The 27,652-nt window shown below is 38.9% G+C and overlaps 1 protein-coding gene across 7 annotated transcripts in view; it reads right to left on the bottom strand.

Moving 5' to 3' along the window:
* The window catches only part of esyt2a (extended synaptotagmin-like protein 2a), a 243,679-nt gene that overhangs the window by 176,959 nt on the left and 39,068 nt on the right, over positions 1–27,652 (bottom strand). For 3 of the 7 annotated variants that reach the window (XM_085139288.1, XM_085139287.1, XM_085139286.1), the window contains exons 8-25: positions 25,118–25,173; positions 21,030–21,150; positions 20,729–20,905; positions 19,919–20,001; positions 18,851–18,899; positions 18,154–18,243; positions 17,930–18,025; positions 15,007–15,108; positions 11,323–11,385; positions 9,453–9,527; positions 9,096–9,182; positions 8,832–8,981; positions 7,233–7,660; positions 6,952–7,050; positions 6,746–6,877; positions 6,548–6,653; positions 6,263–6,312; positions 1,373–4,620 (exon numbers count right to left, since the gene is read on the bottom strand). In XM_085139288.1, the coding sequence (XP_084995414.1) occupies positions 4,575–4,620; positions 6,263–6,312; positions 6,548–6,653; positions 6,746–6,877; positions 6,952–7,050; positions 7,233–7,660; positions 8,832–8,981; positions 9,096–9,182; positions 9,453–9,527; positions 11,323–11,385; positions 15,007–15,108; positions 17,930–18,025; positions 18,154–18,243; positions 18,851–18,899; positions 19,919–20,001; positions 20,729–20,905; positions 21,030–21,150; positions 25,118–25,173 (2,010 nt within the window). In that variant the 3' untranslated portion in view covers positions 1,373–4,574. Of the gene's footprint in view, positions 1–1,372; positions 4,621–6,262; positions 6,313–6,547; positions 6,654–6,745; positions 6,878–6,951; positions 7,051–7,232; positions 7,661–8,831; positions 8,982–9,095; positions 9,183–9,452; positions 9,528–11,322; positions 11,386–15,006; positions 15,109–17,929; positions 18,026–18,153; positions 18,244–18,850; positions 18,900–19,918; positions 20,002–20,728; positions 20,906–21,029; positions 21,151–25,117; positions 25,174–27,652 lie in introns of those variants that run through there. The other 4 variants (XR_014870478.1, XM_085139289.1, XM_085139290.1 and 1 more) reach the window with 4 other exon arrangements.

Below are 27,652 nucleotides of genomic sequence, written 5' to 3'. Positions count from 1 at the left end.
ATACCAGGAGAAAACCAACACAAACACAGGGAGACCTTGCAAACTAAAGACCCCGGCCTGATGGTGGAATTGAACTCAGGACCTTCTTGCTGTGAGGCAACAGTGCAAAACCCTTTACCTCAGCACAGGCTAACGTCTGTTAGAGAAGTATCTACGGCAAGAAGAGCTGCAGTATTAACCCTGGAGAACCCATGGGGTCAAATTTGACCACATGGGTTCCCTAGTAAACCAATGGGGTCTGATCTGACCCCATTGGTTCTCCAGGGTTAAGACAGTTATACATTCAAACAATTGGTCTGTGCAGAACTGGCAAGTTGACAAATTAAAATTGCTTTTAAAATACTACACAGGCACATTTAAGATGGCACTGAAGATTCTTCTGTAATTGTGGGCTGTGAAATTGTGATTTTAAAAATAACCTGATACCAGATTTACTGGGTCAATTCTGGCCCCTGGGCCTTATGTTTGACATCCCTGACCTAGAGGACCCATCAGTACTGTGAGCACAAGGCAAATGGGTGAGCAATAAACCATTTGTACAGTTCAAGATTATTCATGTAAAAAACAGTAGATCTGTTGGTTAATGTTGGATTTCTTCTAGCCAGATTTTGTTTATTTACAAGACCTCATCTTTACCCATATTGAATCCCTACAGGTAATGAAAGTGGGCGATCGTGGCTCAAGAGTTGGGAGTTCGCCTTGTAATTGGAAGGTTGCCGGTTTGAGCCCCGGCTTGGACAGTCTCGGTCGTTGTGTCCTTGGGCAAGACACTTCACCCGTTGCCTACTGGTGGTGGTCAGAGGGCCCGGTGGCGCCAGTGTCTGGCAGCCTCGCCTCTGTCAGTGCGCCCCAGGGTGGCTACAATGTAGCTTACCATCACCAATGTGTGTGTGAATGGGTGAATGACTGGATATGTAAAGCGCTTTGGGGTCCTTAGGGACTAGTAAAGCGCTATATAAATACAGGCCATTTACCATTTAAGTTATGCAAAAGGTCTCTACTCTTTAGAAGCAAATGACCTCACCACTGGATAATGATAAAAAGTGTCCTTTGTTTTATATTTCCTAAATACACCATTATTGTAACTGTTATCTGTTATTATTGTCCTTAGATGTTAATGTTAATTGCATTGCACTTGCAATTTCTAGGTAATCTTTGCCTATAAAAATTAAAATCGCTAACACGCCCTGAATACTCCATTTGATATCTTACTAAAGGCAGATTCTATAATACATATAATACGTAATAATTTCCATCAATAGATTAGATATAAAGACGACTATTGTTTATTTTCTCATAATAAATTATTGTAAGGTTTACACAGAAATTCCTCAAACGCTGCACACCCACTAGACAAGAACAAAAAGCACAGTCCTGTACAGCTTCATGCTGCTATAAGCCAGCCAAAGCTCTTTATTCATTTTAAAAGACATTTAGGAGACATTCGGGAACAAGGAAGCTGTTTTAGCAATTTGTTGCTTCTTTCCAAACATGTAAATATCTCTGGGTCATGTACATTTTAAGGCACGAGATAAATTAAGAAGACACAGAAGTGAAACCGCTTTTCAGCCCATATGGAATAGAAGAGCAAAAGAAAAGTCCCATTCTCTCTAACAGCAAATGTAACACAAGTCTCAAAATACTAACATGTCATATACTATAGTTTACTTGTGAATTTCCCCCCTTGCATACAGAATATTTATAATTATGTTGCATGACACACACAAAAAAAGGAAAAGAAAAAAGTAAGGGTCCATTTTCACCGGACACACAATACATGTAAAACCAGCATTTAGTTTTGTTATGTTACTTCCATATGGGAGAAGACAAACTTGACCCCAGAGGCACATGTTTCAAATCTGATGTTTTACAGACAAGACGGGAAACACAAATAAAAAAAAACATCAAGACATTAAAATGCAGTTAACATATATAAATGTAAAATACTTTGTCAATGCTTGATGTGAGCACAAGGCAAATATCCAGAAGTTATATTGTGAGAATCCAAGGTCTAACTACCCCAACTTTTATCAACAGAAGATCTGCTGTTCTTTGGCTGCGTCGGGTCACATACACAAAAGCTATGATTGTTTTGTATTTCTTTCTGATATAAATCCCTTTGGATTGTGTGCTGTAAAGTCAAAACTGTATTTAAAAAGATATAGAAAAAAAACACAGAAGATCATTTTCACCTTCCTTCAGATGGCATTCGGAGTTAAGACTTAAGTGGATTCATAAACAAAGTGAACAGCTGATGCTAGTGGAAATATGAATGCTACCGCAACAACAACAACAAAACCTGCTCTGAGTGTTACGAATAAATTTAAAAAAAAAACATTTGTTTCAGTGAAGAAAATCATGTTGCCAAATATTTTTAAAGCCACTATGTGTAGATGCCTTCCAATATGTAATCCCTGTGAAATCAGGTGACATAAATGAACACTAGCCAAAACATTTGTTGCAAAGAACTAGCATTAACAGAATTTCAGTTAAAGAAGAGCATCAGTGAAGTGAGAATGATGAATTACTTTATTATATCAATGCAGGAAAAACAAGACTTTTACTGCTTTTTACCAACACATATAACAGGAAGTCAACAGGGGACAATAATAAATTAATAAGAAACAAAAAATCCTGGGGCTACCACTGGCTTCTTCTCAAACCAGACAATTATATAATTTAAGGTTTCCTCATAGAGAATTTTTGGATTTTTCACTATAATGTTAAGCTTCTACCATAAAATGTAAATAAAAGTTTAAAAAACAAAAAAAACAAAATTGATTGTCATTATGTCTTTTTCCATACGACCAATGGAGACTGTCCGTGGACAATTTACACTTCTACACATAGTGGCTTTACGTACATGGAGGATGAGTGGGTGATCCTTAAAACACTTCTGTTAAAATACAGTTTTATGATAGAATAGTAACACATTTTGAGAAAAATAAAAAACCCCGTAAAACTTAAAACCAGCAACTGTCGAGATGAGTTAGCTTAGTTTAGCTTAGTCTTCTGACGAGCCTTCCTCTGCAACCAAAACATCTTAAACTTTCGAAACACGGCTTGTTAATTAGTTTTACCGATGTTCAGCTATCACTAATAAAAAAAAAAGGTTCCTCTATGTGGTCTTTAGTCCCATCACACAACTTTGCTGTAAATAATTATTTTAGCCAGCTGTTACTTAGTTTATTAATAAGGTTACTGATTTCAAAACACTAAATTATCTGTAAGGAAAGATAATGTATATAACACAGCACCTTATGGTACAATAAAAGATCATTTTGAGGTCATTTGGACCATTTCCATTCCCAGGGTGTCGAATAATGCCAGACCACCGATGTCTTGGGTATGCATTGAGACGTTTGGCATCTGTGCACTGACTCAACAGCCATGGCCAATAGTGAGAGTGAAATAGGTCTCACTCTACACTTTTTACAAATAATTACTTGGTTTTGTTCAGCATTTTTTATGTCCAGGTTTAATGGGCAAACCTGTAGTTGTGGTGACTAAACGTAACCCAAACAGTGAGGAAAGAAATCCCCCCAAAAGGACACACAAACCTTATTGTTAAAGTAAGCTAAGCTAGGCTAAGCTACGCTAAGCTTCGATAAGCTAAACTAGGCTAAGCTAAGCTAAACATCTTGCAGAGACCTGTGAGTGAAACATTTTCATCAAAATGTTAAACTATTCCATGAACTTTCAACACTATTTCTTTTTACCACCTCTTATGGTTTAAAAAATGTACTTGTCTATAGATGAATTTTGGCGATGTTTGCACCGAGTAAATATGATAATCAACAGATTTTAAAAAAACAAACAAAGAAAAAAAAGTGCAATATTCATATTCAGTTTTTACAAAACAAACAGGTAACACTTAATAATGGCCTTATTTCAATGTAAACCCAGAAACATGTCACCAAATAAAACAACACATGTGTGTGCATATCGTCATTTTTGCTTGGGTTTTGCACACACACACACACACACACACGTTATTACAGTGAAATAAAGCCAGTGTATTGCTGTGTTACCCAAAACCCCAACTGTGCTAAATAATAAAAATACTCCACTCTTTGGTGCGACTCTGTCCAGAATGTTTTGGCATTTAAAAAATAAAAATTAAATCAAATGAAATAAAATTATAAACAATCATTTGGCCAAGTAAGACACCACGACTCCTCCTCACTTCTACAATACACCCCCGTACTCTGATTTGTCCAGCATCACTGTACATTATTTACACACTTGTACACTATCATTCTTTGTGGAAAGACAACAAAAAACAGTCACTTCTCTAAATATAGAATATAGGTTTCCATAGCACTACACAACGTAGTATAGTTCTCTACATGTATATACTCCCTTTAGCCAATCACTCACTTCTTAAAGGGAAGGTTTGCCTTGCGACTGATGTGATTAAATGAGTGTCAAAAGCTGCTTTCTTAATCAGTTTGTTTCTTACAGTTAGAAATAATGAGAATGATTAAAAAAAACACATCGTACTGTAGAGATGGAAGTGAAGTGAATATAAAGTGGAAGTGTGGTGATATGATGACGATACTAATGATGGCGACTTAAAGTTGGTTGGACTTGGCCAGGCCATCTGAGCTCAGCTCATACCTGCAGGAGGGAAAAAGTAGTTTAGAGTTTGCTTCATAATCCATGAAATCTAGCTTTTTGCAACCTTTAACATCACATCGCTTTCATTTATCTCCACTACAGGCACATTTGCCCTTTCTCCAACTGTTGTCCTTATACCAGTGATTTATAAACTACTGATGGATGTTTACTTTCATACAGCTTATTGAATGTTTGGCCTCAGGTCTGTGCCTTTTTTACAAAATCAATCTCACAATATTTAAGCAGAAAATTGACTAATCTTCTTTCACTCCAGGTTCAGTGTTGATCCTTGAGAACTACCGTAATTGTCGGGCTATAAGCCGCTACTTTTTGCACAAGCTTTGAACCCTGCGGCTTTTAGTCAGGTGCGGCTTTTCTATGGATTGTCCATGATTTTTATGATATCGTAAGACGATTTGTTTTGTTTGTTCAAAGTAGCGCTACGCGTTCAGCGGGACGCGTGGATGACGAGCGGCGATAAACTTGCGAAAAGCAAGTTATGCTCAACTCCACCGGTGGATTCTGACAGCGTGGAAACATCCATGATCACCAACGGATTTCGAAGGGCTGGACTGCTGCATGATGGAGAGCAGGACACCGCTACGGCCCTTCAGAGGGTGTTCGACTCTGACACTGACAACTAGGATTTGTTTGGTTTTAAAAGTGACAACGAAGGAAAGAAGCTGAGAGTGGATGACGAAGCCATCCTGAGCCTGTTCGTATCCGACACTGGAGAAGAGGACTTTGGTGGTTTTAGTGCGCAGGAAGATGGTGGTGAATGACTGACTTTTCTTCTTGTTAAAGCCGTGTCACTGCACCTAAGCCTAAAAGGTAGTCCGAATCTATTTTTCTGGTGTGCTGTAGGTTATTGTTATGTACTACATTTGTTACTCATTTATGAAACAGTACATGTTTCGTACTTGTAATTACCGCTGCTTGTACATATACCTAAAAAGTTATGCAAATATGTACCCATAACTTGTTTTTCAAAATATTAATAAAAGGGGTGTGTCTCCAACAGCCATCTCTTTCCTGACAATTCCCTTTGTGCATATTCTCTTACATATGATAAGTCAACATTGAAACACCTGCGGCTTTTAGTCAGGTGCGGCTAATGTATGTACAAAACAGGATTTCCCCCTGATTTTAGCTTGTGCGGCTAATATTCAGGTGCGCTTTGTAGTCCGGGAAATATGGTAAGTCTTCGCTAACTGATGGATGAGCAACAGTGGCCATTTTATCCAGTAAATAAGCCTAGAGACATGCATTTGTAATCCAGACTTTAGACGATAGCCTTTAAACCGTCTGCACAAAAACGACTGGCCAATACAAGTTAAATAAATAAATAAATGCAAAACACAAAAGTTCTAGTACAGCAAAGCCAATTTTTTTATATTCACGTGAGATGTGTTTCTAGGTAAGGCTAGCTCTAATCCAAGCTATTGATGCATTCACAATATTAATTTCAAAAAATATAATGTAAAAAATTACTTCATGATAATCTACTCAATCAAAAAAATATATATATACAAGCAAACTTACATTTGAACTCATTATTCTCCAAGCCATGCTATGAGCTCAATATGACATAAAGTAAACTGTATTTGTTTTAAATAGATTTGAAGCGAGATGAACGACTAACCATTGTGTCCAACCCTTGGAGATCTGATCATGAGTCAATTCCACCACAACCTGATTAAAAAAACAAAAACAAACCCACAAAGTTTTCTTATACAGTCAAAATGATGCACTTCATAGAAATATGACACCAGAAGCAGAAAGAACAGCAATACTTGAACTTTTAGACAAAGTCTAACAAAATGAGGCTTCTCTCAAAACCAGCGAAATTTCCACTCTGATGGCTTCATTGATTTAAAGAAATGCTTTTCAGTTACACATAAATACAGACAATAAAAGATGTCTGCACCTTTCCAAGCAGGCCTTTGTGTTTGGAGAGCAGACCTCCACCGTTCTTCACGGCAACATCTAGAGTCCGCCTGTGGAGCTCCACGAGGGAAACGCTGAACTCAAACCTAAACAGGCAGATGGCATGGTGAATTTTTATGAGCTTTGCTCTGCTTATCAAATGGCTGGAAAAAAAAAAAAGTGAGAGGGGTGGACTCACGTTACATCGTAGACCGGGTTGAGGTTTTTCTTGACTGTTGGAGTTTTCCTTCGACCTGACCTCCGCTTGTCGGGAAGCAGGTAGAGCCGGACGTAAGGATCCGAGCCATGATCAGTGAAAGCTATGAGGTTTCTGAGGAAGTCAACAAAGGGTAAGAGTCAAAACACTAATGTGTCTGAGGAAAAAACGCCCCATTTTTTAATTACCTGCAACTGTGAACAGCTACGATGAGTTTGTTTCTCTGGGAGCTGTGTCTGATCGTCAGCTGGATCTCCCCCAGGGGGAAATGACTGGGGCCTGAACCACTATGAAGACAGAAAATACATCAAACATGCTCACGATACCTGAGCTGTAGGTTTGTTGTTGCACACTATCAAAACACACTTATACACCAACCAAACAGCTGCCTTTGTTGTTCAACATGTCCTTAAATCATGATAAGAAGATGTAAAAATATTATGAACTACTGATAAAGACAGATAGATACTTGTGAAACTGCTCGAGTCTTTGCTGCAGCTCCTGAGCAGCGTAAGGGTTGGAGATGTCTGAAGCAATGCTGGGAGTTGGCTCCTTGCCACCAGCCAGGTACTGCTGGGAGCCCGAGATGGCCAGGTTTGAGGTGCTTCTCCCAGTCTCCGCCAAGCTCTTCCCTCCTCCACCTACACTGCCATCCTGCCCAAAGTCCATGCTTCGCTGGGTCCTCACAGTGTCCTTAGCGTCTTTCTGTCTGTTCAGCATCTCCTTGGCTGACACGGAGGATGATCTGGGAATGTCTGAGTTAGAGGCGGGAGACTTGGGCAATTCTGAGGAGATAGAGGGCCCTGGGGTCGAGTTGGAGGACGAGGATTTGCGGACCTGCACTGAGGACGGGGTGGAGTTTGAAGCTGTTGAAGTGCCCTTATCCAGACTCAACACCTGGAATCATTATCAGAATAATTATTTTCACAGTTTTGAATGGCATAAACCAGCGGTCCCCAACCCCCGGGCCTCGGACCGGTACCGGTCCGTGAGTCGTTTGGTACCGGGCCGCGAGAGTTGAGGTTCAGGTGTGAAATGTATGGTTTTCAGGGTTTTTATCGGTTTTCAGCGTTACTTTGTTATCGTTTTTATCGTTAACTCGGTTTTCCTGGGTCTTTTCAGGTGTGTTATGAATAAATCTTCTTTTGCGGTACCGGTACTAGTTTTATTTTGTTGTATTTATCTGTGATACCTTAAGGCCGGTCCGTGAAAATAATGTCGGGCATAAACCGGTCCGTGACGCAAAAAAGGTTGGGGACTGCTGGCATAAACAAAACAAAAAACAAACCTAGGAAAAGGCATTTCTATATTTTTGTTTTGAGAAAGAGTTTCAGTTCTAGGAAAAAGTTAGTCAGTGGATCTTTATGTCAGTTTACCTACAAATAAGATTTCAACACAGACGTGCGCTGTGGCATGTTTGGTTTCTGTAAACTTAATCGCAAAAGAAAAGCATCATATAGACTGTTTTCCACTCTGGAGAGACACCAGGTGGTTAACTAGTTTTAATATTAATGATGTAAAAATGGGTGATGTTACTGCTGCCTTACAGTCTCAAATCTTCTGTTTAGTTAAGCAGTACTGTTAGCATTCACTTGAGAACTGCTGATAAGCTTTCCTATGAGGGTAAACAGAGGCCTGTGCAGGCACTGCCTACTGTTCTGCAGAAACTGTGCTGAAATTCAAAATCCAAATCATTACTCATACATAGTTGAAATGATTCCTCAGACAATAACGCTTTATAAATAAGTGATGCAGAAGCTCGACATGTAATGAAATGAAAATACTCATTGAATTTGATTCACTGAAGGTCAAGAGTTTGAATTTTTGATGTTTTATAGAAGCAATGCGATGCATCGTCATAGTAGTGGAGCAGTATGTACAAAGACTCTCCCCTAGCCTATCATCACATGCGTTTCTTCATCAGAATCTTTAGAAACCCAAATTCTCAAGTCACAGAGTGGGACCTGCATCGTCTGACGAGCTTTATGGCTTCAAAGGGAATTGGCCTGGATCATTTTAGATCTGAATAAATCATCCTTAAGGAAAAAAAAAATCATTGCTCCTTTACCCGCAGAGCCATTTTGATCTTGATGGTACAGCTCGGTCCAGAGTTCCTCAGAGGGAACCTCTGGTTCAACGTCATCTCCTCTGCCTCCAGCAGGCGAGTCAGGGGCAATGTTAATGTCCCCAGTGAACAATCGTGCTTCTCATCCTTCACCTGAAATATTAAGTGTGATGAAGTTTTATTGTAAGGCATAATGTAAGTTAAAGTTCATATATTGCATTTTATAAGCATTTAACTGTTTATAAAATCAGCTGAACGTCTTCATACCTCAACCTCCAACTCTTGGACTTTGGGATTGTGGATGAGGAAGGTGAAGGTTTCCTCCCACAACGGTTCATGAGTCTTATACTTGGTCTGGAAACAGAAAGGAAGAGAAGAAGAAAGTATTAAGCCAAGATGGATCATACATTCAAAGTCAAGAAGCAAGTGCACAGGGACAGGGCTCACGTGCTGTGAACCAATCACAGCCTGAACGTACATTTATTTACATTTATTAAAGCTTTGATTCAATTCATTTATCAGTCTTTTATGTACAAAAAATAGCTGCAATTTTCATAATTGGCATCTTGGGAAATTAATAAATCAACCACAGTTAGCACAAATGTGGATTTTACGTGCTCTCACCTTACTCTCGTGGGACTTGTGTCCCACTCTGAACTGGACAAACGGGCTGGGATCACTGGTCACCTTCTTACCAGACTACAGCAGGAAAAACAAACAAACAAACAAACAAACAAACGTAATAATATAGGACTGGGTATGCTAGCATTATATATAACAAGAGTGAGTGTTTCTTTGGACTTTAGTTTGAAACAAAAGGAGTGACACTGTACTCCACTGATTAAATTAATTTCTATCTCACACAGTGTCATTTTGTGACTTTTCAAGAAAGGAATTAAAGAAAAAAAGGACATCAGAACCAGTTAGTGTAGAAACCACACCAGATCATTGTAAAAGAAAAGATTAGAGTCAAAAAAAATTTCAACTGTAGCTCAGACAACAACGCTGTTAGAATCGGTTTTAGTCAACAAACACGATGAGAGGAGTTTGTTAATGAGTTTTAAAAACAGGAAACATGATCAGTTGTGAAGCTGCTCTGGATGCTACAGCAGCACTTCCTAATGCAAACATGACCTAATGAGTTTTAATACAACAATACAGATTTTTAGATGTTTGATGTGATTATTTAGTCTGCGAACAGCAATAAAAGTAACATTAAAATATTTAAAAGAAGCATGTCTTTGCTGAAAATCCCCACAGACCTCTTTGCAAATCGCTTCAAACAGGAACTATTTTCTTCTGGCGAAAGTAGTTCCAGTGAAAGCTCTTAATAGTGGGTCTGTGAACCATCACAACAGACATGTTAGTCTCACTGTAAATATTTTAAATGCAATTCTTGGAGCTTGTAATAAACTCCTTGACTGTTTAAGGTTGCCATAACTTTCCCTAAAAGTTGTCTTGAGTGTCTAAATCAGTAATAGTATCCACAGAATTGGTCAAGGGTATCACCACAAATCAGCTGTGACTTCTGACTTTTAGAAGAACTACAAAATAACTATCAGTAGCAAAACTTGTAGCAACAGGAAACTGAGAAACAAATTCAGACTACTCAGATCAGTTTTAGACTTTTTTTCCCTGAATGTGCTTAACTGCTTCATATACTACATGGCCAAAAGTATGTGGACACCCTTTATCTTCAGAGTTTCAGCAGAAATTTCAGTAGAGCAGCTTTGAGTTTTTCCTTCCCGGTGTCAGCAAGTGGTTGTTCATCTGATTACTGAGGTTTTATCTCCTAATACAAAGTGCCTTGAAGCAACTGTTGTGATATGGCGTGATTTAAATAAAAGTAAATCTACGTGCCAGCTTGCATCAGCTTATGGCTCAGCTGGTTTGCAATTCTCTCATGGTGAATTGTCATTATGCTGCTTCTGCAAGCCACTCTGTAACCCACCTCATCTCCAGCTTCACCATTTCTTACATTTCAATGTCAAATTTTTGTGGGTGAGGGGATCTTGCTGCTCGTGTCCCTGACTTTATGGTTGCCAAATGTAGGAGCAGAAATGCCCAGAGGTTACAGAACAGAGCCACACGCCAAATAAAAATGACCGTAGGTAATATAACGATGCTATTTTGACTAACGCGAGCCTTAAGCATTTGATATTCTAGACAGCGCTCTTTAACTTAATTTTTGCCCTCCACCTTAAAGCTACATACATAAAAAAAATTGTTTAGAAATCCTTCAAATCGATGTCTGACATCAAATTTATCAATACCTACAGTCGGAGAAACCATATCTGTAACTTTCCAAAACAGACACTCCAACATCCACAAGCTCTTTTGTTTATTTCACAACAATTAAGACACTTTTCTCAAACAAAACATTGGAGTCCACATACTTTTGGTCACATTGTGCATAAACGTTACTGTATTTCCTTTATATTATTTCCCCTCAGTGTCTGATCGGGATGGGTGTGCTTGGTTGCCGTGGCATTACCTTGATGGCCTTACTGACCGAGCCCTTCCTCAGCCCCGCTTGGTTGAACTCTAACGGATTGCGCTTTGATTTTCCCACAGGGACAAGGAAGGAGAGAGCAAACAACAGCACACACAGACACACACCACCAGGTTATTTGGGAAAAGAGGAGCATGCCGGGAGGTGGAGGAAGGATTGGTGTCAGCACATCAACACCATCGGCATCACCAGATGTATCGGGATGCACCGCAGTGACAAAGACAGAGAGACAACATGGATGATCACATGGTTAGTGTTATTCCCCAATTAAACCATGACATGAGGTTAAAACTAGAGCTCAACCAACAGCAAATTCAGGCTGACATACAGCGATGAATGAAAACATTTAACTTTTTAAACATTATGTCATTAACCGCGTTGATATAACATTACTTTTAGACACTATTAAATAGTTTGGATATTAAAAACTCACGTCTTTTTCTGTCTTAATGAAATATTGAGGATTCTAAAAGATCTTTAGATCTACAGTTCATTTATTATGCCAAAATATCAGCCAAAACACATTGATTGGACTCTAGTGAAAATACCACAGCATTAGATAAGAGTCAGTGGATACAATGGATAAGAAAATACATGGGTGTCAGAGAAAAATGGAAGTCAGATGATTTATGATATAGTAATGATTGGGGAACAAATATAAAGATTTCTAAATGGAATGAAAACAATATTATTAAGACCATGGACAGCAAACCGAATGAAACGTGTTTCAGTGTTGAGCAAGAACAGAATGGAGTGAAATGGCAACAAAACAGAATGTAGCATCCTTGTTATTCAACTTTCAACTACATCAAAGACAGAAACCAATTCATGTAGACAGAAGAAGCATTGTTGGGGAAAAGGAAGGGTAGCTGTACATGCTACTGTAAGGCTGTCATCGAACATCATGTTGATGGCTCGTTTACGCTCAGGGTGGGCCTCCATGCGTCGGGTTTTGGGAATTAGTGAGAGACATTAACAGCCCAACCATGGACAGAATAAATATACTACTCCCTGGGATGAGCTTGGGTTAGAAATATGAAGGTTCAGTAGGAATAAAATGGCTTTGATGTAACTATACAAAACCTCATCGTGTCATTGATCGAGCACAGAAAATGGGCTGAAAAACACTAACTTGTTTTTATATTGTGGACTCGTGATGAGATGAGAAGTAAGACTTTTAAGGAATTGACAGATTTGTTGACCATCGAGGGGTGTGAGCTTATCTGGCATTTAAACTAACAGATATACACATGCGGATACCTTACTGGTCACTCATATAAAACCTGGTTATTGTTGGGTTTTGTTGGTATGCAATAACAGTTAGATACTTGATATCAAGGACAGATAACCTATGACCATTGAAGTTTATCCTCTCAGATCTTTTATACCTTATTCTATAATTAAACATTTCTTCCAATGAGGTCCATTACTATTAGGGCTGCCACAAACGATTATTTTGATAGTCGACTAGTCACCGATTATTTTTGGGATTAGTCAACTAATCAGATCATCATCCATTGGACATACAGCTTATTGCACCAACGTGCATCTGCTCTTATATAACTATCATTAGCTTACAGCTTTAAGTGTTTAAGGTATGTGCTAACTAAAAATAAAGACAAGATGATAGTTTATTAAATTTTAATGAAATTTGCAGATTGTTTCGGTGAAGTTTAATAAACTCCTTGCTATCTAAAATATAACAGGACACCGGAGTATATTCTCGAGCATCTCACACTTCTGATAATCAGCTGTCTGCTTGAAGCTTATTCAGCTGTGCAAAAACTATAACTTTAATCTCAGCCCAACCGATTTACTCAGGAACAAATAAAATACCGAAAAAGCCAAACAATAACATTTTTAAGTTATCTAAGTGACTTATATATGTTTAACCTGAGTAGCGAAAGACAGCGGTGGGTTTGAAGCCGGGAGTCCGGTGTTCTCACGACTCTAGTGAGCCTAGCCCCCGGCTAGCTATCGAGCTAGTGGGTAACAGACGTCTCCGAAAACGTCGGAGCGCTTTTGAAAATATGTGGTGTCTTGATAAACTGAGCAGATATTTGAGGTTTATACAGTTACATTCTCGCCTGAAAACATGTTAAACGTTTATTTTGTGACCCAGAAAGAATAATAAGAGTAATATTAAAACTAACCAGCTGCCGCCATTGTTGGAAACTGAGCTGGGCTGCGCTATGAATTCTGGGACACAGCTTCTTCTTCTTCGGGGTTTAACGGCAGCTGGCATCCTTGTACGTGCAGTGCTGCCATCTTCTGTTTCAGTCCGTTATTACACTCTTAAATCCTACTACTTATTCCTGCGTCTTTTGGGATCTTACAAAGCTTCAAACGACGCGTCGACTATTAAATCAGTTGTCGACAATTTTAATAGTCGACGTAATCGTGACTAGTTGACTAATCGTGGCAGCCCTAATTACTATCTATAACAATTCGATAAAAGACGTCTCACGAATTCTAACAGGAGGCCCCTGAGGCAAACCCTTGAGGTCAAGTCAATAGTTAGATGAATAAAGGCTACTCTGAGTGCGCCATCTTCCCAAAACACTCAGGCCTCACCAAACGGACTGACCAAAAATAAAAATCGTTTACAGCCACACCTAAACATTGTATTGATAAAAGATTGAATTCAGCAGGAACATATGAAAAGAAGCTTCTCACATTTCACATTATCATTCCTTGAAAAGAGACACGTATGTCTACTATAAATTAAATGCCATCTAAGCATTCACCATTACACAGTCTGTGCATTACTTTAAAATAATCACACAGGCTTCAGGTTTTTGTGGTGTCAGAGTTGAAGTGAGTGGGCACATGGGAAGGGGAAAACCTGAACACACAATGGGCTTAAACAGGAAGGATGGAGGGAAGCAATCCACAGAGAATTCACCCTCCCTAACCTAAAAATCTCACAATGGTCAAAATGCATGCCTTCCTCCTTACACACTTCAAAACAACTGAGATAAGTAGCTTTGCCCCTGTTCTTTGGACTAAATCAAGTCTGTGAGCACTGAAATTAACTTAAATTTAAACATTTGATGTCTGATGTGTTCGAGAAGACAACATCAAAATGGTTCAAACTATTTTCTGTTTTTTATGCTGTCTCATTGCAGAACACAGAGTAAGACTGAATAGCTTTTAACAATATCCACAGAGCAGTATTGATTTGTTTACCCGTTTACAGTAAAACGCAATTGCTCTGATAAAATGGAATCTGTGTCGGCAGCCAAACAGAAAAACATCAACATGGCTTACTTCTTAGGAGGAAATGAGCCGTTGAGACACTGAATTAGCTGCGGTGAAGAGAACATGAAACCTGATTAGTAGAAACAATGTACCATGAGTCTACTCATTCTGCAAGACCAATAATATCTTGTAATACACAATAATGGTGGAGGAAGGATGCTTTTGACAGGCCTTAAATGTAAACCATCATTGTGGTTTTGATCATCTTCCAGCCAAACCCTTTTTCTCATGTTCCTCAGCTTTGGAATCAGTCAAACCAATCAGCAACAATTTAACAAACACTAATTATATTAGGGAATCTAACCCAAGCACACGTAGGGATCCATGCTCATCAGGCAAACAAACAAGCTCTCTAATCATGCCATTCTCATACTGCAGGATGCAGAAAACTGCCAGCGGACTCACAAATAAGCTCCGATAGAGAGAAGCCGTGTTCTCGCAAAACACGAGGCCCGCCGCGCGCCTCTCTTTTAAGTAGCCAGAGCCCAAGTTCCCCTCGAAGACACTCTTCAGAGGGAAGAGGAGGTGAGGAAGCAAGAGGAAAAGCAGAGAAGAGGAGGCTGAAAAGAGGAAGGTCAGGTCTGTGCTACAGAAATCAGAAATTAACAGCTCTTAACAGAGTTAGCTTTTTACCACCTGTCACAAACAGCGAGTGAGTTCATGTATGTTTCCGCATGCAACCACACAATTGAGATACTTAGGTAATATTCATTTGGTCTTTTGTCTTATGTTTACGTTATGCTCTAAAGCTTCTGTGATCATAAGTTAACTAATTTGATATTTTGAGTTTACCTGTAATGCATGACAGCACTAAGCTATAGCCCAAATGGTGGCATAGACTTTGTTTTGCATTGTTTGTTATTTTATATAGGTATATGTTATATTGATTATATTTCTGCTCTTTCTGAGTTACCTGACCTCTGCTCCAGTCCTTCCTGGTTTGGCTGAAAGAGGAGGCTGAGGGTGGAGCTGGTTTAAATGCAGAAGCCAATAAAGTGGACTGGACCATCTATTGTGATCATGCAGGGGGAATGGGGTTCTTCTTGAATGATGGTTAGCTGTTATCTCTTTAGTTTTCACCTTTGGTGTATATAAAGGTTTATTCATTTGCTATATAACTGGAGTTGTTTCTCATTTGGGCAGGTCAGTTTGTTGAGTTATGTTTTTGTTAAGTGACTTTTGAGTAGCGTTCTGTTAAGTTAACCTCTTTTATGGGCCCAATTGGTTCTTAAAAACTTTATTTTTGTTATTTTGAATTTTTGTAATCATCTTGTCCTTTTTGGGGGTATAATAAAACCCATTTTTTTTGAAGATTACATTTGTGCCTGTGTGTTCCTGGCTGCTTGGATCATGACAGTGTAGAACGACAAAGTAAAACTACCACATTAAGGAAATATGCTGAATATGTTTAGAATAGAGATGGACCGATCTGATATTACGTATCGGTCCGATACTGACCTAAATTACTGGATCGGATATCGGAGAGAAATAAAAAATGTAATCCGATCCATTAAATATCAAAAAAGCACCTCACAAAACTTGGCGACACGGCGAGCCGGAGCAGTGTGGTCACGTGATAGAGCGGCTGTGTGTATTTGTAGCCTGCTAGCAAACATTTCATCTCCGAGGAAGTTATCTCAGAGAGAAGTAAAGCAAGTGTGTAAGTTCATCTCTGAATGTTTGTAAAGCATTCCCGCGTTAAGCTTAACAACCGATATATAGAGCAACTGCCTCTTCTCTCTCTCTCCTGCTGCTACTTCAATCGTGAAACTGCTTAATGATCAGCTGATCGGCTTTTCTGTCGCGAGTCCGTCTCTCTTCTTTGTTTTTGGCCCACTTCTCACCAGAAAGAGGAAACCAGCGGCTGAACAACAGCAGCACGTTTAAGCTTGATAAGCTGTTGTTAGAATTTATTTAATATTACTTTCTAGACCAGGATCTTTTTCTATGCAGCTGACGGCTGGTAACTGTGCAGGGGCGGATCTAGCAAAGTTTAGCCAGGGGGGCCGATAGGGCATGAAGAGGCAAAAGGGGGCACAAAGACATACTTTTCTTTCTTATTCTCATTTAAAATATCTAGCTTTTAATTATTTTATAATTATCTGAATCTTACACCCAAAGTTTTAATCTGATGTAAAATGTATAGAAGTCCATTACTGTATATAGTAACTGTTAAGTCTAATATACCCTAGTACTTTTTAGTAGTAGTACTTTTTCCTTTGGGAAGGTACCATCTGTGCAGTCTGTAATTCTGTTGAAGAAAGATGTTGAATCTATTTAATTATTCTTGAAAAATAATTTATTTCTGTAAATTTTTTTCACCCTGCATCAAATTAAAGTTGATTACATTGATTAAGCATCATGAGGAAGAGGGTGGTTCCCTATTTTCTTTTGCTGGGAGTTTGCAACCCTATTAGTTAGGTTGCTTAATATTTCTGCTAAGTGCTCTTTAAAATACCAGAATAGGGAGGATGGGGCAGGTTTAAGTTTATTAGATTGATCAGCGTTGCTGATCTATGAAATATTTTGGGTGCAGTGTGTTTTTTTTACATACAGGTATAACAGAATAGCTTTAGTGTTGTTGTTTTTTAACTTGAGTATAAACTTATACAAAAAGCAGCAAGATATTAAAAAAACAGTTTTACTGATTAAAAAACACACTATATCGGATTCATATCGGTATCGGCAGATATCCAAATTTATGATATCGGTATCGGTATCGGACATAAAAAAGTGGTATCGTGCCATCTCTAGTTTAGAATATAAAATGTAGTTTAATTTATTTTTTTAATGGAGATCTTCAGTAAAGACCGCATATTATAAACCATTCACCTCAAACTCTTTGCTGAGCTTTGGAGATGAAGTCAGTACTGAGCAGCACTTCTGCTCTTCTGACTTAAAGACAATTTTTCTCTTCCAAAGCAATTTTCAATCTTCAGCTTTTTACATGAACTTTTCAGAGCTTGATTTTTACTTGTATGCTTGCAAAAAATATGAAAAGCTTGAGGTTATTACAACAGATATTACTACAGAGAGAAGAACAAGAAAAAAGTTCAGAAAGCAGAAAAGCAAGAAGCCGAAGTGATGCAGGCAAAATTAAACATAAAACTGATCTCAGAGACTGCAGAAAAAACAAAATCCCAGTGAAGAACTAAGAGCTCAGCAAACACTGCAAAGACTGGTTCATTGAGCTTTAACACACTTAGATCAATGAACAGAGCAGCTATATCAACATAATCATCCTCATCTTTCAGCTCTATACATTTAGGATTTAATTTCTGTTTGTGTAAATTAACGCTGCTGCCGTTCACGAGTCGGGTCGACTCACCGGAAGGTTTCTGGCCGAATCCAGGAAGACAATGAGCACCGCAGACGAGAGGCCGTCACTGGCTTGATTGCGATCTGCTCTGATGCCCGACAGCACCTGGGAGGAAAAACGCAAAGATAGGCTCAAGCAGAGTTAAAGTTCCAACAAAGCAATACAACATCGGACATAGCGAGTTTAAAAATGTAAATGGAGTGCTGGATTTAAGCTCCCTCTGGCGACTGTACCTGGTCCAGCCTTTCAGGAGTGGACAACAGAGACAGCCACTCCAGTTTGAGGTGTAACTTCCCTGTAGCCACTTCTTCCAATGGAAACCACTGAAGTGAAGAAAAGTTGTTGTTAATTCTCAAACTAGAACAAATGAAGCAGATGAAAAAATAAAGATAAAATCCAGGTTTTCGTCTTTTCTTTATTAATATTTATCAAAAACATTTTTTGTATAATATATTCAGTTCGTAAGAAGACAAACTAGGTTCTTCTTTATATTTCAGGAAGAGCAAAATTGTAATTACAGCAAATATCATCACTCATTTACTTTTTATTGAATTACTTAAAATGATGCAAGTTATAAAAATAATTCCTAATTAAAAAAATAGTGCAACTTAAATTCACTAGTTCAATCTATTTGTTTGACATCATTAAGTTTGATTGGCTATTGTGATGTCAGATAATGCAAAGCAAACAAAAACACAACAAATGACATCATATGCCTGAGCATCAGGGTCCTACTGAAACTTACAAAAACATAACATTATTACAAAGTGCAAAAGAAAAATCCAGAGTTTCTACTTGCATGTGCAGCAACAAGCAAACAGCATTAAAGTATAATGTGATAAGTGAATAAAATTGCTATTTGGATAATTAAACAACTAAAATGTTACTTTAAACCAGCAGCGTGCCAAAAGCATTGAATGCAGCACACACCTCATCGACCTTCTGTTCCTTCTGGAGCTCGGCCATGTTGATTACGAGACTGGAAAAACAAGTTATGAAGAATTTAAATACAAATAAAATGTAAAATCGCCACGTAATATCCTCAAATGTCTTATTTTGCCAAACGCCCAGTCCTAAATAATAACAGCAATTCACATTTATCAAAGATTGTCTGGGTGTTTGGATTTTTTTACAGGGAAAAAAATGAATTAGTTATAAATATAAGCTGCTGATGGAATTTCCTTATTTTTGCCTTCTGTTGATTAAATTTTCACAGAGGGTTTCAGAATGACGCTGACTCATCACTGTGTCGTGACGCTGCGCAATAATGAAGTCTGGTGGGAAATGAAATCAGACACGCAGCGCTGCTTTCATTAAACGCCACCGAGGATTCGGCTTGAAAGCTACGATTGCTTTCAGAGGCCTTTGATGAAAACCTGTTACGAATCACATCAAACAGCAAACAGTAAAAAATAGTAAGAAAAACACTCATAAGATTTTTTAAAGAAGTTTTCTTTAAATATGAATTGCGTGTTTCAATTTATAACGCCAGTCATCAACGTAATACTACAGTAAATAAAGCTGAAAATATCTAAACATTATGCTTTCTCCAAGCCGAGGTGGCATCCTCAAAAATAACAAATGGTAAATAGCCTGCATTTGTATAGCGCTTTACTCAGTCCCTAAGGACCCCAAAGCGCTTTACACTACATTCAGTCATTCACACATTCACACACTGGCAATGGCAAGCTACATTGTAGCCACAGCTGCCCTGGGGCGCACTGACAGAGGCGAGGCTGCTGAACACTGGCGCCACCGGGTGGTCAGAGGACAAATATACTTAAAAAAAAGAAGTTCGAAAAACAGAAAAAGCATCACACTTTTATTTATTTTTTTAGCCACTAAAGAAGAATTTGTTTTTGCATTTGACTTGATAGATGAATAATTATTTAACCATCACGTAATGTAAAAGTAAAACGCTAAGTTCAGGATGACAGCTGTCGTATTAAAACAGTCTTCTGTGACTCAGCTAAAATCCAGCCTAAGAAGCAGCGTTACCTTCCCAGAAAGTCGTCCTGATCAGGGTCTTCATCGAACAGTTCAATCTCCATACTGCTCCCCGAGACATCATACACCAAGGCCTGAAAACAAACTGCATTACTACATACTGCACACACAGTACACACACGAACAAACGAGAAGGCGCGGCTGCAGACTGGATGGAAACACATTGGCTTTGTACTGAGCAGGTCCACTGCTGGTGCCAGATCAAAACAAGACAACAGATTACATCCAATTAGATGAAGTTACTAATTTCTTACTGTCAGGAGAAACATTTATTCATCATTATTGCTCTTTCACCTCTTCCACAAAGACAAAGGGAAGGGAACAGATAAATAAAATCTGTTTCGGTGGCTCACAAATGAAACCAGATGAACATGATTAATATTTAAATCACATCCTAAAAAAACAAACTCATGGACAGATTTATCTTTGGTTTCTTTTTTGATCAAAATATTAAAGTGCAGAACAAAAAAACCCCCCAACCCATCATTTAGTCTTAAGTTTTTAGTTTTTTTAAAATCTAAAAATTAAATATTAAATCTTGTCACTACATGTTATGTGTTTGTGTATTTTAATGGTGCAGTTAACATGTAAAATCCAGCAAAAACAGCTTTCTTAGCCAAAAATGTGCACCCATTATATGACCTTTATTAATTAAAAACTCAACTGAATCAGGAGATTGAAAAAACCTCCATATTAAATACTGTTATATGTTACAATAACCCTACAAAACAAAAAAGATATCAGACAATATTACACGCTAATCTTGTCACCAGTGACTCTGTGCAGCGTCTGCAAGCTTACCTCATAAACTTCGTTCCACTTTGGGTTTGCGGTGTTGTGGATGACTTTGCTCTGATAGAGATCCGTCCCAATCTTGATGACTCCGTACGGATCCGACTTCCCTTTGACCAGCCCTCCCAGGAGCTTGTCCTTACACAGCAGTTCCTGAGCCTCGATGAAGTGGATTCTCAGGATGCACTGAGGACACAGAAAGATTATTATCAGAGCTTCTGAGGGCATTGAGGAAATCATCTAAATTACAGATTTATTCACCTATTTAATTTATTTATAGTTTTTTGCAGCTATAATTTACTTATGTTACCTTGGGAATGGGAAAGCGCAGTCTAGCCATCTGGGCCTCTGACACTAGCGGGATGTCGATGCGGTTTGGCAGCACCAGGTAGCTGTAGATGATGTCCTGCAGTAGATTGTCACATAACCCACTGACAGAGTGATGGACGGGGAGAGAAGGAGAGACGGAAGATGACGGACAAATGTAAGAAATCATTAAAACTGATGTTATATTGTGTTAAAATATCCAGCTGTGCAAAGCGAGGCCCTGTGCTCAGGCATGCTTCCCTCTGGTTCCAGAAATGCATTCACATGATGATTAGTGGCTGGAAAACAGATCTTTACCCATCCAGAATGGAAACAGCCAACAAGTATACTAAGTCTAAGTATATGTGACAGAGTCAGGTGACCATACAGTTTGTCACATATCTGAGCCACACCCATAAGAAGCACACGGCACACTGCCTTATGAATAACATAAATTCGGAAGTAATCCTCAGATGCAAAGATGACAAAAAAGCTAACATATAAATAGAACAAACAACCATCTTTCCTGTGCAGAAGCAAGCAGACAGAAATTAATGAGCTGCAACTGCTTGGCAGGAACTATTTGTTTGGCGGGAACTACCTCCAGGTAAAACTGTTCTAAGACAGGAGTAATCAAGACACCGTTTCTGGGAGGAATCATGTTCTTATTGAATTTCTGAATAGGAAAAGTTCAATCACCTCCTCTGTATTAAGCCAAAATGATCTCTATTTGACAGCAAACGAAATACTGCGTATGGATCATCCTTTGATATTTGACCTCTTTCCTCTAGGTGGCAGCAGCATCCTGTGTAAGGAACAGGCTGCTTTCAGAAGGGATGACTTAATCCTCTGGAGCAGCTGGTTCTGGGTCAGCTTTACTCTGGGATTTCACATCAGCGCAAACTTGATTTTAGTGTCGACGCGCTGATTCCTGAGCTGCTTGCTTAACTACACAACTGTCTCCAGATGAGATTAAGTGGTGCAATTCTGCTGCCAGGCCCATGCTTAAAGACTCAAAAAGGAAGCAGCTAGGGGTGACCTCAGGTTTTCCTACTGTTTCGGGGCTAAATGCAAATACTCAGTGAGGAAATATGAGCGCCCTCACGCACAGGAAGAGGTGGGTGGGGCTATCACAGGTCTGTAGCTCAATCACCACACGCACACACACACTTTCTTTGAACTTGCTGAACAAGGATGGTTACATTTCACAGGGTGGAGTTATTTGGAAACCACAGTGTTTGTCTGCTGACAACAAATAGTAAACCACCAGCCAGCAGCAACACGCCAATGAAGGCGTAACAACACAGCTAGCAGTGTGCTAACAGCAGGCAGGGCAGTGAGCTGTTGCTCTGATGAGGGTTTTAAATGAAGCAAACTTCAAGAACTTAAAAGTCAGTGGGAAAGAAACACTTTGGTGCAGACTGACATCCCAACAACAACAACAACTGGATGGACTTTTATAAAGACTGGGCTCTCTGAAGCGCACTGTGATAGTGGTGCAGCAATTTTTTTTTGTCACACAGTGTGAGAGTGCATCAAATCATCAAGAGCATAAAGGCTCCTAACAGCCCTTTATATACACTTTACTGCACACTTACGTTTAATAGCACAGTGATGTTAAAAGGCAACACCATCGGACAAGAGCAAGAACCTGAAGGCCGAACTAAACAGAAGATGCTTTAAACGCTACCTAGCAAACGCACCACAATGTTAGCGCGAGACAATTAGAGCTCAGGTCTTAGGATGTGGGCTGGACTCTGCTGTCTGTTTCTCTGCCAACACTACGTGGTTTTATATTTGTTGCCTTCACAAGTCAAAAAAGTCAAAATAACTCTTAATGCCGTTTTCGTAAAAGTGGTAGAAGCACCATGTGTAAGCCTGGTTAAATACTAACCTGAAGTGGTTAATAACCTGCATCACTGATCACTGTTATTAGTGTTAGCTTATTACATTAACCTCAGTCTGTCAGCTCACATTTGTACAAACATGAAGCATGTTCATGTGCCTTTGCTTTCAGCTGAGCTCTCTCCACTGCTGCACAAGGTAAAAGCACAAACTGCAGGAAGCTCAGAGGCTGTAAAATTCATTAACATAAACCTTATTAACATTTAGGACGATTATTCTCTTGTATATAATAGAAATTGGTAGTTAAAATAAGAAGTTTTGACAATTACTTTCATCTAAGGTTACACATGTCTGTGAATTCAATTTCAGCTAAAGGTAAACAAACCGGAAAAAGTCAATACTCACAAAGTTTGTTGTTACATTTTGACTTTAAGGGGGAAATAAAATAAAAATCCTCTAATGCATCAGAGACACTTTTGACATAAAGTTTCATCACGTATCATCGACTTTGGCAGACGAATTAATTAAAGCAACAACTTGAAGGTCTTCTCTGAAGTTAAGTTATTGTAGGCATAAAAGACAAGCATAAAATGAAGCACATGTAGTGATAAAGATTTCCGTGTCTTTTTCTGCTGAACATCTATTTCACTCAACTAAGGGAACAAATTACCACACAGCTGGATCTGGCAAACACATCTGCTCCTTTTAAAATGGAATAAAAGACCTAAAGCTTAGAAACCAAAGACTTCTCTGTGCCCCTAAAGATGAAAAAAAGATTTCCTGTCTGGAAAATCTTCCCACAAATCCAACCAACATCCCATCCCTGTCTGTGGCAGGTCTCCTTTCATAATAACACAGCTAAAAATATCAACACTTAGAGGAAAATGAATGGTTATAATCCATTCTGTGATCCTGCTTTTAATGTAATAGTTTGAGCATCAGAGCCTGCTCGGGCTGCGTGTCTCTTTAAAGTGATTCTGAACTGTAACGTAGTGAAACTCATTGAAAGTGAGATATTTTCTGATTTAAAATTAAATGATCCTAGTTCAGCCAGACTTTGATTTTGTGTCTGTTTTCCGCTCATACTTCCAGGCAGCTGGGAAAAGAGAAATCATGAATCTTGAATGAATACTAAATAAAAGATTGTGTTACAAAACTTTATTTCCCATAAAAAAGCAATTTGCTTTGAATTGCCCAAATTACACTTCTAATTTGTGTCTTTTCCCCCCGCAGTTTTGCAAAATAAGAGTTTTCACAGCTATTTTAATAAACAATCCAACTCTAAAGGAGCTAACAGCTGACCCTGTAAGTCATTCAGGGTCTGATTTCTCCTGGTTTTGTGTTAAACACTAATATTTTGCAGTTGCTGCAGCTGGAAGCAAGCTGAAATCTTTGCGTCATGTCCAGGTCAATTAATATTTCCATGAGCTCAGCAGAATAAGGAAAATATTCTTGAACGGAAACCAAAAAGGAAAACAAGTCTTCTCACAAAACACAGCAGTGAAAAGCAACTGGGTTTTATTAAAGGTGGGTACGCCGTCTCTCTGTCTCTCACTACATTCTTACAGATTAGGCGCTCTCGGCTCCCACAGCATCCAACTTGAACTCACGGACTCTTAAATCATCTCAAATAACGTGCCCAGCGATTCTCACAGTATGTCATAATAATGCACATCTGGTTTTTATGTTGGACGAGGAATTAAAGTTTACACGGCATTAAAACAGAATTAAATATTTATCATGCTCAACAACTTCCGCGGCAGCATGTGAGCTACACGAAACACTCTGGGATCATGGTGGGTGACAACGCCCCCACCAGGAAGAGAACGGTAGGTGCGTGTTTGTGTGCTTGTGCATCAGAGACAGAATAGTTCCAGGATAACACAGTTTATGTGAAACAAATAGCCTCAAACATCCAGTGACACTATTACGATGCCTCAGTGGGACAGCAGTCATTCCTCTGTGATTCATCACTGCGTGTGACAGTCAGTGCTTTTGAAAAAATTCAATCAGAAGACCAAACTTCTCTATTTGACTTTAGCCATCTTCTCTCCCATAACAAACCCTTCCCTGCAGTGTGGAGATGCCAGTCTCTCCAGTTTATTGGAACTAAACTGAACTGAACTTAAAGAATGTCTCCTGCTTTCGTAACGCAAATAACTGTCAACCCAGCCTGTAACAATGCATGACACCCTCATAAATCACACAGCAGATTTTATTTATAAATAATTATCCGCAGGTACTTACTTGACACCAGGAATGTCCAACATATTTGTGAGCCCAGTCCAATTGATGTCCAGCAACTGAAAAACAGACAAATACTACAATTTAGATTTAGATTTATTAACAAGAAAATTAGAAGATGATGAGAAAACAAAGCAAAAGGTCATTTGGTGTTTTCAAAACCTCAATGCTTCCTGATGAAAATGTGACGACAGAGAAAGATGGAACATGTTTAGACTGGATTTTTGAAGGTTTCAGAGTTCGGCAAGAAATATGATTAAAAATTCCCTCTGCACTCATGTTTTATAGTGCTTTAAAAAAGCTTTTTGTGCCATAACAAAAGTTAACATTTTAATAAAAATTCAAAAACGTGAATGAGTCAAAACCCAAATATAATCTCACCAAAAACACAGATTTATTCTTTTTTCTCCAAATAATAAACCGGACAATTTTCAACTATATGACAATTCTTAACGGTATACTTTTATTTTTCATTTCATACAGATGTTGAAGCCAGATGTTGAAATCATGTGCTTCCAGAGTGCAGTAGATAACTCTTGATAGGTTGCTAGTTTGACTGCAGCTGGAGAAACAGAGAATCAGATCAGGACGGGCATCTGGTGTAAAACTGCCAAATCAAATGTGTGACAAGGGAGCAGCCCGAAGCAGCTCGATGTAGATGCTGAAACAATAAAGAGTCTCTCTGAGATCTTCTCCTGCATATTAACAGCTCCTCACTGAGTCAAGACAAAGACGGGAACGGCCAAGGAGCCGAGCTCTAAATTCAGTCGATATAATCGATACGGATGCTTCCCGTGTGAACGCACACAGCAATGACTGCAGCCATTACTTTATGCTAACAAATAATTAGCTGCAAGACATTAAGTCTACATTATAAGAGCTAATAAAAGAGATCCAATGTCATCATAACATTTGACAAACAGCGAACTTCCTCTTACTCATTACCACAAAACAAACAGTCAAGCCGTTTTAATTCCCTGTGTTTCTGCTTTTTAGCCGTTTCCAACAGTCAGGAAAGAACAATAAATAAATTGTGTAGTAAAATGTCACTTGCTGTAAATGTCTCTGGGACATGTTGCCCTTTTTGAATGTGTATTACTGCTAATGTCACAGTTACCAGTCATTTTTATCTACAAAATTATACGGACACAGATAGCATCTGGACAACAGGAAGTTCAAGCAGTGTGTTTCAATTTAGACAAGATCGTATATGTCAGCTGTTAGCCTAACATGGTGTTTGTATACTAGCGTGTGTATGCTAGCATCTTCAGATGAATCAGACTAACTGTACAGAACAGTAATCACATTATTTACACTATGAAACCTTCTTATCTTACTCAAGATAATCTGGTAAATATGAGCCGGTCAGCTGCACAGAAACAACAGAGACAATAATGCAAACAGAAACTTTATTGAAGGCACTGCTATTTAATGTGTTTTTAATGACACAGCAGGTTGCCAGCATGCTGCCGTGATGCAAGCAGCAACATGTTCACGTCGTACAGCAACTGATTCCACAAGAGAGTCACAAAGGGCGTTAGCCAGGACTCTCATACTCAGAAAGAGAGCTCAACCTGGATTTCTAACCCAGTTATGAGGCTTTTGTACTGGAACTTTAACTGGGTTTCTTGAATAACCAGATAACAAGGAGAAGTAATTAACCACTTTGATTCTAACCCCACATTCCTGACACGCCCAAGTAAAGTAGTATGAAGCCAGTGGTAGTACTTGTGTGTGTACACTCACTCGCCTGCTTATTTATGTAACGATCTAATCCTCAAATCATGCAGCAGGTCATACAAGTCAGCGTTAGTCAGAAAGATTGAAATAAATCTGTTGCTATGTTATGATGGTTGGTTTGAGTTGAAGGTGTCAAGATAAAATTACTAATGAAAACCTCGATAAAGGAAAAGGTCCTCACACTGCAACATCAGACGTTAAGATGGATGGAAGAAAAGAGCAGAAGATACGTTGGCGTTTAACCCGTCATCCAAGAAAATACATCTAAGGCTGCAGCGAGCGCAGGAATACCACAACTGGACAGCCCAAGACTCGACAGGTAGAGGCGGAGCAGCTGTGATGGAAATATTTGATGGCACACTTTGGTCTCTTTAATACCAAATAATGATTTGGATGTGATACCCTACAAAAAAATTTATGGCAACACTTTGAATCTCATTAAGGCCAAAATTGACTCCTGTTTGCCGTCTACCACCAGGAGGACTCTGATCCAACCATCATGAAGAAAAATACAAACTGTAAATGAATCCATGAATTTACAACTGCTGTGCTTTAAAATGTATCTGTGTAACACTTTCAATTAAAATGGAATAAACAGATAAAATGACATAAAGGAGACCTGAACAGGTGGATCATGAGTTTCTTCTTAAAGGCATCAACAGTGTCTGAAGAAGTCTGACAGACGCAAGTTCAACAACTCGGACCCACAACCTCCAAAGCAAAACTCTTTTAGTTCTTAGTCTGGACCTGGGTACCACAAACAAACACTGATCAGCTGACCTCAGAGACCTAGCAGTT

Source organism: Neolamprologus multifasciatus, chromosome 18 (assembly GCF_963576455.1).
Source record: "Neolamprologus multifasciatus chromosome 18, fNeoMul1.2, whole genome shotgun sequence".
In the NCBI taxonomy this organism is placed as follows: domain Eukaryota; kingdom Metazoa; phylum Chordata; class Actinopteri; order Cichliformes; family Cichlidae; genus Neolamprologus; species Neolamprologus multifasciatus.
Note: the sequence above shows the minus strand (reverse complement) of the source record. Positions and strands in the feature narration are given on the sequence as shown.